This window comes from Malurus melanocephalus, unplaced genomic scaffold, assembly GCF_030028575.1.
Source record: "Malurus melanocephalus ecotype Western Australia unplaced genomic scaffold, MMel_1.1 scaffold_36, whole genome shotgun sequence".
Taxonomy (NCBI): domain Eukaryota; kingdom Metazoa; phylum Chordata; class Aves; order Passeriformes; family Maluridae; genus Malurus; species Malurus melanocephalus.
In genome coordinates, this window is record NW_026623268.1 from 1,280,753 (window position 1) to 1,294,722 (window position 13,970).

Genomic DNA, 13,970 nt, shown 5'->3' on the forward strand with positions numbered 1-13,970 from the left:
CTCATTCTTTCTCTTTCTTTTCCTCTCTTTTTTTTTCCTGATCGCACTGCCATCCAAACACACACTACACAGACAGAGGAGCTCTGTGCAYAGAGACAGCCCTGCACAATTGCCATCCAATGACAGCATCTCCCCAGCAGTAAACCTGAAGTCTCAGGACTGTACTCAGTTGCTCCAGTTCTCCTATTACGGTGAAAATCTCTTCACCGATTTTCAGTTCTGCAATCTTCAATCCTCTCCTTTTGCATGCTTTGAAAAATGCAGGAGCAGCTGCATTTGCCAGAGTTCCATGTGGTATAGCGATTTCCTATGGTGGAAAAACACACTGCTTAGTAATTACTGTAAATCAAGTCCATTTAATCTGCACAAGGATTTTTACTGTTGTACCCAGTTTGGGAGGATTTGGAAGGCCTGTTCTCTGGAATTTTGTAGGATAGCAGTCATAGATATTAGAAGTGTGATACATTCGGTTGCTGCTTATGTAGGGTAGCAGAGTTTTTGGTATATTAGGCATGCAGATATAAAGATGGAATATAGATTCCAGTTTCTTAGTTAGGTAAGTCTAACTAAGCAGCAGATATGGGATAATAATTTCATAGCTTTCCTATTTCCCTTTATTGATTTTTCCATACATACTTCTTGAAACTCTAAGCATTTTTCCCCCTTTCTTGTAGTTTCTGTAGGAGTGCAGAAGAGTGCAGATGGTACACTTTTTTCACAATTTTATTTATACATTTCAGATCTTTCCCCTGGCACACAAAAGGGGAGACTTTAAATTGTCTTCTGTTAAGAGAGTTACAGATGGCTTTAAAATTACAGCTAGATATGTAAACTCTGTCATATAGTGACAGTTTCAGTCCAACATTTCCTTTCTCTCCTTTTCAATGTTCTGTCAACTAGTTACTTCTCTTCATCTCCAAAAGTGGTTGTTTGTTATTTTTGTACTGTGGAAGCCACTGGTATTGTTTTAGGATTGAAATTGGCAGATGAAAGGAGCTTGTGATGCTTGTAAAAACACATACCACAGTACTGTAGAATTGCATATATTTTAGTTTTTAAATTTTCCTCTTTAACATTATTAATAAGAGGCTTCCCTCATCGACTGAGCTAAACTTTGGACATTTCTTTATTATTTTCCTTTTCTCCAATTTTTTWAATATGTTTGCATAAGCTGTAGATTTTAGTTTCTTTATTTAAATTTTGCCCTATTTTTCCAAGCTGTGGTTTTGCAGAGAGCCTGGTGATCCCTAAACCACAATTTGAAAAACAGTGCTTGGAAAATAATCTTCAGTTCTTGTTTTYGTCTTTTTGGAGTTAGAGAATTGATGGGTCCAAGTTCATCGACTAAAGATTTTTGGGAGCAGGACTGATTCCTATGAAGAATATTGCCTAATGCAGCCCCAAGTAGGGCATATCAGGTCTTGAGAATAATAAATTTGTTCAAAAATCAGTGAAATATAAACAAAGGGACAGAAACAGATTATTATCACCCATGAGATCCAACCATAAACTGCCCATAAAGCAATAGAGCATTCCATCTTGATGATCACAATTACAATAAAAACCTAGATAAGGTATTCCTGTTGTGAAGGAAGCAAGAAAACTTCTTTGCACTCTTTCATCTCTAGGGGTGGATTAATTCCTACATTTTCAAAAATGTATCATCTAGCTATTACCTTAAGACACCCAAAGTATTAAAAATCTTTGCTTATGCTTCAGTGATTCTCCAGAAAGAATCTCCAACTCCTCTGCAACTGTTCTCTATATTATGACCTTTCCTAGCAGATAAGAATACTTCTTGGCCAAAAAAATAACTGTACCACATGCTCAGTGTGGTACACGCCACATGAATATTAACTGCTCAGATMCAATTTTTAAAAGCATGTCTGTGTTTAAACAATTTGAAGTTGACAATGAAGATTAATGAATGTCTTAAATTGATTATTTAGTTAATGTCTCCCTCTAACCATGGGGTAATATGAGTAGTTAAAAATGGTCTTACARTATATTTGAATAAATGTCAGGATTACTCCAAACAGACTTTCTTAARCTCAAAATAAGCTCATATTTCTTTTAGTAATATTCATGAATTTCCACAATGCATCTGTTCAGCATACCAGTCTATATAAGTATTTCCCTTAAAAAGAAAAGAAAACCCTAGAAATAAAGGCAATTGCTYAAGTAAGCAATTTTAAAGTTAAATATTGTCTTAGAAGTACAGTGGATGGAAAACTTTTGCTTGGTACTGCATGAATGCTCCACTGAGGTTAATTAGTGAACTACTCAAGTTTTGCAGGAGCCAAGGAGGAATGAGAGGTAATCCAAAGTTTGGATTGAATTATTCTTCTGGGGACTTACAAATGGAGTTTACAAATTTCCAACTGTGCAGAGTGTGCTATGGGGCCTTTTTTTCCTTAGAAAATTGATGTTTGGAATCAATTCCAGCAATACATTACAATGCTACATTACAGTCACGAGCTACCAAAGTTATCATTGKTAAATCATCCTTCACGAGTTGTCTGCTTCTGGGACTCTCATTTTGCTCTGTGTTTAGAGCAAAAGTGTGTCTAATTTGGGGYCTGTTTTCCAGTCCCTTTGAGTTGTGTCCTGTGGCTCCCTGTCACTGACAAAAAGCCGCTCTGAGTTAGGAGAGATTCACTGCGCGTGCGCTCAGCGCGTGTGAGAGGTGTCTCTGTACATGGCACTTCCACTGTTAAGGAGAGGAGCCTGGCTTGGATCTTTTTCTCCAGTTGTGTTCTGTTTTCACACCAAACTGTGTTTGGTTCCCAGCACAGTGATGAAAAGGGATCATGAGATAACAGCAGCACAGGCTGGCGTTGTGTGACACCAGTGATAGCACAGAATCTGTGCAGCATCTTGTCATTGTTTCATACACTGATTATCAACATACACTCAAGCAATTGGACCTTTGTCTTGGCTGAGCTCCTGTCCTGGAACAYCTGCCCTGTGTTTCACTACTGGCCCTGTCTGTCACTCTTGGTGGGCCTGAGAGGCATTGAATGGGAGGTTTGTGTTCTTAAGAATGCAAAAAGTCCAAGTAAATAGCCATGACCTTTACTCAGTCTCTGCTTACCAGGTTGTTTCAGATCTCATCTGAACTCGCTCCTTTTGCCAGAACTGAAACTGCTGTGTGAGAGGAGACAGACAAACCAATTTGGTGAATTAAATAAAATAATAGTATGTGTGCAAGGAATTATCAAAAGGGCTGGTTAATTTTGTCTTCAGAGGGGTCTTACACAGTCAGGACAAAAAATGTCTCAGTAGTTTTGGGGTAAAAAAATTGGACTTTGTTATTCTTCTCCAGAAGGGGAGTAGCACCAAGGYGTGTGCTGCTTGCTTGCTCCAAACTATGGAAGAATGCTTAGCTTGCAAAATTCTCATCTCTTCTACTTTATTCCCCAGTTATGAATTTCACGTGAAACCCAGGAACCCCCTTGGTGAAGGTCCAAGCAGCAATGTTGTGGCATTCAGTACTGAATCAGGTAAGAAACTCCAAAGATGACCATAATTTASAGTGGCTCTGGTGTCTGTGTTTGTGGGATGTATGAAAGGCTCKCTCACTTCATTGTGTGCATTCAGTCTTGCTCTTTACCATCTCCTGATCRCCTTTTTACCACCAGCACGTTATGGCAGTGCCTGGAAGGTCAGCCTGGGATCAGCACTGTGTTGTGTGAAGGTGTGAGATGGACAGACTGCAAGAGAAAAAAACAAAACAGAGGAACACAGAGGTTTTGTCTGGTATTCATTGCAAAGAAAATTACTTCATCCTTAGAGAGGGYTCATCATTTAAGATTTATATTCCTGACCTTTTTGCATCTCTCCAACTCATTAACAGCTTCTGGATGGGGAACATTAGGTTTTTCTTCGGGCTGGTGTGCTCATAGGTGCTTTTGCTACCTGTTCAATGAGGCTGCTGTAAACAGTGGTGTTGTTTGGCTGAAATAAAGATTGAGAAAGAGCAGTTGAGAAAAGTCAGTGTCCCAGGAGATCCCCTTCCATCCTGTTTACTCTCCAGTGAAAGTGTTAAAGAGGTGTACACAAGTCTGTTTTGGCCATTGATGGGTTCCCAAGTCCTCTCTGACTCACAGGTGAGAATCAGAGCACTTTTGCTTTCCCTATCCTTGCCCCCCTCAAGGTTAACTGCAGCTGACTTGTTGACTTTATGCAAGCTAGATACCATCTTTTGTGTCGAAGTGTTTTTTGCTTAGTAGTGCTTTAGGACCACATAAAACACAGAATGGGKTTTTTTTTWAAAGGGCTTTCTCAATCTGCATTTTGAGCCAGGTGTARTAATTTAATAGTCCTCAAACTTTGCTGTCACTGATGGATGAGAGTTTTGGCTGAGCAAAGGATTWCCAAGGGAGGAGTTCAGACTATGCCACACGTATTTAAAAAACTCTGAATACACTCTTTCTAATCCAAATGTTTGTGCCATGTGCAGCTCTCATGAATGACAAGGCTTATGTTCTGTCTTCTATTTAGTTTGGACAAATCAAACCTCCAGTTTTGTTTTTCCTTAATTGCACATATCCATTTCTCACATTTGAGCTTTCATAGCCAAGTTTCTTGTGGCAAGTATTACAGACATGTTCTTTTCATTAATTAGGTTTTGAAATTGAAATTTTAATAAAATGCACTACAATTGGGTTTTGCTGGTTACAGGTTTAAGCTCTTGTTTTTATTAGAACTCTGCTTGGCCAGTGTTGTCCCATAAGTAAAATWTTTTAAAGCTCATTGATATTGGAGTTTCACATAAGAAATATATTGCTTCTAATTTAATTTAATACAAAAGTGTACTTTGCCTCCAAAACTCTTTCTGTTTCACAAATTACAGCTTACRTCAGCTGTAAAAAATCCCTTACCARCACTTTTCCATTGAGTTATTGGGAACGTTCATTTTACAGTGTCTGATCGAATGTTTGTTTTCTTCCCCCAGCGGACCCAAGAGTGAGTGAGCCAATTTCAAGTAAGTCTTTTATATATAAATCTGATCAGGATTTTTTTCAGAGATGAGATAGCAGAATTTTACGAGGAGGGTGGCTCTGCTGCAGCAGATGAATGAGTTGTGGAACCAAACCACATTCACACACGATTTCACTCCCTCCAACCATGCCCCTGCTAAGGAATCCATGCAAGACTGCTTTTTTACCTGAGCATAAGGCAATCAACGTGATGTGGAGCTCCCATGGCAGCTGGGATGGCTTCAAACCAATGTACACAAATGAGCCAAGGATAGCCTCATACTTTCTCAGCCTTGTCATTAAAGCAAGGAAAGCTCTGCAAAATGAATAAGCCACTCYACACTTTTTAAATGAGTTAAACACYTCAGAGGATTCTATTTATCTGTCTTTGTGTTTTAGGAAAACTTTCTGCTTCAGAAGGCTTGATCTAGCTCTGCTTTAGGCTACTTGCAAGATTCTTGCTGTCTTTGGTGGAAGGTGGACTGAGCTTTTGCAGAAGAGCTGAGATCGCTCAAGCAAATTGGGCTGTTTTTTGGATTTGTGATAGACATCACTTTCACTTTGACAAACACTGAGGCATTGTTTTTCTCCACATAGTGAATGGCACTGCATTATTGTATTTTTGTTAGGTCACATACAGTTTGCTGCCAGTTGGTTGTCTTGGCTTGAACACACTGAAGAATGGTGATTTGTATCATACACTTTGTAAATGGAGTTTTGCCAACACAAATATTGTCCCCTAACAAGGGCCTAGAATGAGCTATTCCAAACCTGCACCAGAGGACAGCAGGAGGAGTTCACAACATCAATTATACCTACACTCTTTGATGCTTCCCTGACATATTATTCATGTTCAAAATTCTGCTTCATCAAGGTTTCTCATTCTAGTTGTTCGAATATATTTGTTGTATGTAATTTTGTATGTGCATCATACTTCAGCCTCGTTTTTCCTGTCCTGCAGTGGGAAAAGATGCTATCTGGACTGAAATCCCATTCAACTCAGACACATATTCAGAATGCAAAGGCAAACAATAYGTAAAGAGGACTTGGTATAAGAAGTTTGTAGGTGTGCAGCTGTGCAATTCTTTGAGATACAAGATATACCTCAGTGATTCACTTACAGGTAAGAAACACTCACATCAGTGTTGTTCACATTTTATATCACTGAAAGGTATTATGGTTCCAGAATTAAGAGGTTCAAAGTTTAGCTCTGCTGAAGTGTGATCAAGTTTGTTTAATTTAGTCCACAAATTAATCATAAACAGTAATCTGCTTATGCTYAGTAGCCACTGAAATGTTTGATACTGAATTTCCAGACTTCAGAGTAACTTCTCAGTGGCAGGCATCTAATTTTAAGTAGTTAACATACTGGGGGTCATACAGAAAATTGATAAAGATKAGAGTGAATAGCATWTWTYATAAAAGARTCAAATTGGTATTTAAAGGGTAGTCTGGGATAATTATCAATTAGAGGATCAGGACTTCATTTTAGACCAGGGTTAGACCTGTTATTCCCATCCCTTTCAGTAAACTGGCTTGGTTTTGGTCTGGTTATTTCATTATTGGAAGGCTTATAAACACATGACTTTAACTCTAGTCAACAAGTTTTACTCACCTGCTTTGACATTTTTGTTTTGTTCTCACATTCCCCACTTTTTCTTATTATCTTTTTTCYCCACCTTTTTTTCTTCCTCATATTACATTTTATTACTAAGAAAAATTTCCTGGCCTTATGTTCTCAAGTTTTTTTACGTTTCTTGAAGTCAATAGARTGCGATGTATTTAAGACCTGAATCAGGTGACACATGCTATGTGTGTGCTGGGGAAACAGTCCATGAGAAGTGATTTTCAGGGAGTTGATAGGAGATCTTTGTGTTTCATGCAGCTTGTGCAAGCTATATTTAATTTATTGTAATCCATCCCAAGCTCCTGGCTTTTTCCTGTGTGAAGTCTCTTCTCACACACAATGGCATTAGCACGGCATCCGAGCACAAAGAGTATCACAAACTGTGTGTGGGAAATGCCTTTGAGTGCAAGTCAGGTCAGTGTGTCCAACACATCACATCAGATTAACCAGGACAAACTGTGGCTGCAAGAATCCACCTCCATAACCCTGAGTTGCCCCATCTCTGAGTTCAGCACCTCACAGGAGCAGGGCTCTGGTCTCYGTGGCAAGGAATATGGAAGGAAAAGAGCATGGGACTGTAGGGGCTGCCCATGTTGGCATAATTTTAGGCTTCTCTGCCTGGCATCCAGCAGCATTCTCTGATGAGCAGACAAGGAAGGAGAGCCTTGTCATCAATAATAATTACAATACTCCGTATGYAAGTAATATCTTAGCAATTATGTGAATAAAAGAATGTTTTGAACAGAGGTATCATTCATTCAACTGTTTCTGTACTCACCAGCTGTGATCAAATGACAAGCACTGGCAATGAGGCATGATATGTCCCAAAGGCAGCCAGCAGAGGAAATAGCAGTGCTAATCTAGCAGGACCAGACTTCAGCCCTAAATCAAGTGAATTAACACTGCAGCGAAAGYTGCTCCAGTCTGAGAAGAAAAGTTTCATATCAGGAGCCCATTTTCCTATTTTCATTAGATTGTTTTTGTTCTTGCTGGAAGGCTGGTGGTTTAACCTCGCTGGAAAAAGATGAGGTAGACATTCATTGTACTCACTAAGCCTGGTTCTTGCACTTGAATGGTTACAACCAGCGCTCACCAGTTGTCACAGTGTTTAAAAGAAGCCTAATATTTATGCAGAAAAAAGCTGCTGTTTCCCCCGTTTGCTAAGTGTGTGAGTGAGAATCTTTTCAGCTCGGAGCCAAGCTCAGTTTTGATGTATTCATGGTCACCTCGTCTCGTTGTGCCCTGAGGTCAGCACCAGTGTCCCTGTGAGCCCTGGCCAGCTGGACTGTGTGTGCAGCTCTGCACCGAGGCCTCAATTCCACTGGATGCTGAAAAACCTTCCAAAGATTTGCTCTTGAAGCAGTGTAATTGCCTCGAAATTTGAGTGCATTGTCCAAATGCTGTTGTGTGAGGAAGGCAACAACTGCTTCTTTGCAGGCTAGGTCTTAGCATGAATTTATTCTTTTAGTGCTGTGGAATTCATAATGTATAAAACAAAGTTTGTATGYAAGATTATAAGGCCACCCACAAGGGAACACTGGGGGAAAAAAATTACTTTTGCTAGAATTTACTTGCTAGAATTGTCATCCCCAAAAGAGAAAACCAGTTATTTGTTAGCTACATGGTCTTCAGTGTGTTCTTTTATTATGGAAATTATTGGACAGTAAGAATGTAACAGTCACTGAGAATGCTGCTAATTTATGAATAGCTATTGTTTGAGTYATGCATAGGTTAAGCTGTGGGCCAGAAGAGTATGTGTGTATCTGAAAGTCCCTGTTCTGGTGTTAGCCATAAAAATATCTGGTTTATTCTGTCTCTTATGAAGAAAAACTGATCTCCATCATGCCAGGACTGTTCTATAAACCACATCTACAGTCCCCCTGAGCAGTCACTGTAGGCATTCCAGAAAAGCAGGCCACCTAAAAATAAGTATTTATTGAGGGGAGAAAAAACAAATTCTATGTGTGACCTTCAACAGCTGTGGGAAAAAAATGCTTTTTTTGGGCAGCTTGAATGTTCTTAATTTCAGAGCAAAAAATTGCTGAGAGGAACTCCCTCTGACCAGTTCTCCTACGGAAAAAACCATGCCTGCAGCCAAAGCTAGATAGTAATAAATAGTTTTGTAAAGCTAGAGAAGAACTGCATGCACAGAGGCCATMAACTAGAGGTGAGAAATTTTGGCCAAGTGCTGCTCAGATCACAAAAACATTAGAGACAGTTCATTGGTAGGCTTCTCTTTTATTAATTTTTAATTAATTTTATTAATTGCACTTTGGGAGCAATATTATAACCCACCCCACCATCTCTCAAATGGCCAGGCTGGCACAGATTCAAGGCTACAACACACCAGTATCTAATGAGTAACTGGACTTTCTGCCCAGCTTTTACCTGCATGCTGAGCCTATTTCTAAATGCTCYCACCTTTCCCTTCAACATCCCAACCAAAGGCTGAACATATTAAGAACAAAATGCTGTGAAAGGAGATTAGAAAGAATGGCAAGTTTATCTACAAATGTTTCCATCCCAAGCTTGGGAAGAGAAGGAAGCATACTCTCCTCCATCTTCTGAGCTGAATTTYGCTAGTATTTTGCAAATCAAATCAGTAAGTAAAAACATCTGTCAGAGCTCCCTCACTGTGCCTGTTAACAGGATAAGGACAGCCTGGAACGTTCGTACTCGAGACCTTGTTTTCTACTCAGTCACAGTCAAGTGTCCTCTGAAGCATTCCTGCAAATAAACACATGCGCATACTCCATGCTCTGGAGAAGTAGTTACTACCCGAGGTCATCTATATGTTAAGGGATATCAATTGCACATACATGTTGTAAAAATATGATTTATAAAACAGGCCTTGGCTATGTTAGGAGCTCTCTATAAAAACATCCCTGAAGGTACTGGAGACTTCCTGACAGGGAACCAGACCTGCCTTCTATTCAAATCACTACCAAAACCTGCTTTTTTATGCAATCAGGATGAGGTTCTGGGTAGTAACAGAATTTCCTTTACTGTATGAAATGTAAGGAGTGGGAAAAATTATGTCCAGGCATCCATTTTGGCCAGGATTGGGGTGCTTTTGCCTTAGCCATGAGCACTTGGAGCCTGCACATCATGTTCAAATTACAGCTACAGGTCCTGAGAGGAAAAGAATCACAGCATTCACCTTGGCTTCCCCATAGAGGAAAGAGCACAGCCCATTGCCTCYGGCAGTTTTTGGAAATATCCTTTACTAAACTTTGCTGCTTCTTTGCTTTCAGGAAAATTTTATAACATAGGAGACCAGAGGGGCCATGGAGAAGATCACTGCCAATTTGTAGACTCATTCTTAGATGGAAGGACAGGACAGCAAGAAGATCTACCAGTCAAAGATGGTAATTCCTTATACCTGTCTCTCTAGCAAACCTCAGCAATTCCTTTGTGTTTATTTTTCCTGCCAGTGGATTCAGTGCCCACTGCTGGGATGGGTGATGATGAAAGGAGCTGCCAGCTTTGAAGGCAGAAAAGGGTTGAGAAGTTTTTGACAGGGAAAGATGACTTATCAAGACAGACYTGGATTCTGTTGAGCAGCAAACAGCCTCTCTCCTGATTAAAATAGCCCAAAGACTATTCACAGCTGGTATTACATATTTAAACCCAACTACAAATTTGAGTTTGCAGAGAKGCATTAAGTGGTGTGTTCAAACAAGCAAGATTGATTTAAAGCACAGTACATAATCAGTTGGGCATTAAACACCTTGTTTGGTGCTAATGAGAAACTGAAAAGTTATGACTGGAAAATATAATTCATGCTGCATAATTCTGCGTGATTTCAAAGGGGTGCCCAAAATTCCAGTCTGGTCTAAGCAAACACGGTGCTGGATGTGCTTAACACAGCTGTGACCTGCCTGGCTGTTTTTCACGCATTGCTGAGGCTGAAGTGTAAGAAATTTGTGCTTCTGTCAGCTGAACTGCCTTGCTGCTTGGCAGCAGTGCCACGGTGAGGTGTTCTGTTCCTTGTGGGGTAAGAACATGGGCTGGGCTGGTAGGTGAACGTGTGCTGAGCGAGTCATGGAACATTTTACTGAGGAAAACAGCAAAACAGTTTTCAGTACAATATCAGCATGTTGACCAAACCTTTGTGTGCTTCATTTACAAAACACCCCACACAAGTCCAGAAAGGCGTCGAGGTAGGTGTGGGTAATGAATGTGAAGTTCCCAAGTCTTTCACAAGTTTTTCCAAAAATCAAAATAAGTGAACAATTTGAAGGGTGYTTGTTTATGTGTTTTGTAAGTTCCCTCTAAAGAGGTTTTTGCTTTTCCCTTCCCAGTCAGTGTTGCCAACTCGAAAAGATATTTTGTGTAAGAGATTGTTGGAATCCAATTTGACATCGCCAGGACAGCAAACTTCTCATTGTACCRGATTCACATTTTTAAAAAATCTTTTACTAACAACCTTGCTATCCCAGTTTAAAAAACACTTAAAACCAATTTGATTTCAGCAACGGGATTTGAGTGAAATTATGTGCTACACTCATTTTTAGGCCAAAACAAACAACAAAACCAGCAAATAAGACCTCACCTTTTCAGCAGCTTCTATTTCTAGTAAGTACAACAGACGAAAAAACAGACCAATTGTTCTGGCTGCAGAACAGGTTGATTTATGAATTAACTACACATATTTTACCCGAAGCGCTGTGAGGGAATCAAAGCTGATGCAGAACAGCATTGTGTGTGTGTGTCCACATGCTTGTGTAAACACATGCCTGTTCCTGCCACACATACATTTCTTTTGGCAGGTTGGATGGAGCCCCACTCCCTCACTTTTGTGACTTAATGTTAATTGTTCGAATGGGAAGCAAGTGTGTTGTCAAAAACAAGAGTGAAAGCAGGAGAACGATTCTTCATTTAAGGATGGGGAGATGGAGTGAATTATCCCCAGTGACCGAGATTCATTCAGGTCCACTGCAGTGTCAGGGCTGTCCGGTGGGAACGATTTGTCACTGTGACTTCACACCACAGAGCAGCCTCTTGTTCTGAGACCCCAGCATGGCCAGGGGCAGGCACAGAGAGGGCACATGCTGTGCCCAGCCAGCACCATCCACRGGCAGGTGCTGGGATCCCAAGGGGAGACAGGCTTCACCACTGTGCCACCATCCCACTTCTGTTTTTATTTGAGTTGGGTGGGCAAATTTCAGAGTGCTAATGGATGTAGGGGCAGCAAACAGCCCTGCTTTGTGGCAGGGGGTTAAGGCTTGGTGACTATTTCAGCCACTAAGTGAATTGTACAAAGCGTGGTACCATCCTGAGGGCTTCCTGCAAACAAAACTCTGTTTTCTATTCCAGGATTTTTCAGGGCAGTTCGTCAGGAACCTGTCAAATTTGGGAARATAGGCGGGGAGACTCAGATCAACTACGTGCGCTGGTACGAGTGTGGCACATCGATACCTGGCAAGTGGTAACGCCACGTGAAGTCAGTGCGAAGGCTCAGCCCGTGCCACCCCTGCCTGAGAAGGCAACAAGAAGGCAACGCTCACAGTGTCCCTGGCACTTCAGTGTTTTCTGACATGCCAGGCTTATACAAGTCTAATGCCAATACCGCATTAATTGTCTAATAGTGTAGGCTGCTTACTGTAGTTATCCAGTGTTACAGATTTGTTTTTAGAATTTAAAAAAAAAAACACAGGCTAGGGACATGTTGTAGGATAATGTATAGGGAAGCTGGCTCCCTATTCTTGAGGTATGGTTTATATGGTATTTTAAAAGATACAGTGTGTATATTATTTATCACGATGTTGTAATAAATGTTTAAGGCACAGATATGCCAGAGTTGGTCATGGAATGCAATGTGCATTGGTTTTTAAATATTCACTGGTCCTGTAACRCAAGTGCCATAAGCTACGCATCCTAATCCATCTGTAACGTCTCCCAGTCATAAATTATAGAAAAAATCCTATCATTTTTAATATCCTGCAGCCAGTAAACTTGAAGCACTTTCTCCTTACACGTACAAACAGTTTATGCTCCTGCCAAAATGCTGAGGTAGGTTGCTGTATGTGCAGCTTTAAATGATTGAGTCTGTGGGGTTTTCTTCCATGTTTGTTTTCCATTGCTTCAGCACCAGTCAAAGCCATGTTCACCCTGTCACTATGAAGTCAGAGCCACTGCCTGTGAGCCTGGCAGTGGCTGGCAGGGTGGTTTGGTGTTCTCTAATTGTAGTGGACAGGTACATATGTACATGGAATGAAAAAACTTAAGCTGGCCTCCACAGCTAAGGTTTTTCATGAAAATGTAGTTTTCAGAGAACTTACTGGTTCAAAAGCCAAATGTACRTACCATAAAAGGGGACTTAGAAAGACAAATGAAAGAGGAAAAAGAATAAGCTAGTTCTAATAGCAAGATCAGTTTTATTTTATTTAAAAGAAAAATTCTGGTTTAAAACATTTTTCATTGGGGACAAAGGGGAAATAGTGATAACTGAACTTTAAAACTGCTTTACAGTTATTTTTAATAAAACCTTTCCCAAAGCTACTTGTTGTGCTGCTTGAACATTTAGGAACTAAATAAAGAGATGTAGGTTTTTTTAAAGGTGTTATTCAGTACCTTACTAATGTATTGAAGAAATACGAACAGAAACACCCAGATATATATAGTAGTCATTCATAGAAAATACCTTATAAAGTACATTGCAGGTACACTGTACTCCTAATAAAGTATTTTTTAATCAAGTGGGTTTTTTTCAAGTGTTTTACATGAAAACAAGGTTTAGTTTCTGTAATAAATGYTGTTATTCAGAACAAACTGATTGCTGGAAACAAGCCCCTGTTAAACGGTGTGATGAACATGGGATGTGGTAGGTCTGAGGAGACCAAAAATGGGAGAAGGAAGGTACAGCCACAGTTTACTGGGCAGCTGGGGGCACAGCACTATTTAAGGATGCTGAAGGTAGGAATATTTTCACTCTTCCTAATCTGTCTTTAGGAGAGTTCAAGCAGCTTGCTCCAGTTCATTTTTTATTCCCTCCTTTGTTTTACAAATTCCTAGAATCTGCAAAATGGAAAATATTAACTGGGAGAATATTTTGCTCTCTGCTGTAATACGGTCTATTGAATTCATTATAGCCCTTGATCTGCTTTTTCTTGGCTCAAAATTGGGTTCCTAGGATTGCACTCCYAAGTTCTTCTGGGGGGCAATAAACCTGTGGAAAGTTGGGGGTTTTTAGGAGTTCTTTTTTAAAGATACACATTTGGTTTAAATTTTCAAGTAATAAATGAATTCTCCCCCACACCTTGTTAAAGCAAAATTGATAAAAGGCTTTATGATTTTATGGATTGGCTCCTAACCATTTGGTAAAAGGGTCACTTGACAATTAATGACAGCAGACAGCA

At 40.1% G+C, this 13,970-nt stretch overlaps 1 protein-coding gene across 1 annotated transcript in view; it reads left to right on the forward strand.

Annotated features, from left to right (window-relative positions):
* Window positions 1-13,454, forward strand: part of ABI3BP (ABI family member 3 binding protein) — a 135,799-nt gene extending 122,345 nt beyond the window's left edge. The window contains exons 47-51 of the mRNA XM_057364125.1: window positions 3,424-3,503; window positions 4,958-4,987; window positions 5,944-6,105; window positions 9,864-9,977; window positions 11,929-13,454. Coding sequence (XP_057220108.1) covers window positions 3,424-3,503; window positions 4,958-4,987; window positions 5,944-6,105; window positions 9,864-9,977; window positions 11,929-12,044 — 502 coding nt within the window. The 3' untranslated portion in view covers window positions 12,045-13,454. The remainder of the gene's footprint in view (window positions 1-3,423; window positions 3,504-4,957; window positions 4,988-5,943; window positions 6,106-9,863; window positions 9,978-11,928) is intronic.
* The last annotated feature ends 516 nt before the right edge of the window (window positions 13,455-13,970 follow it).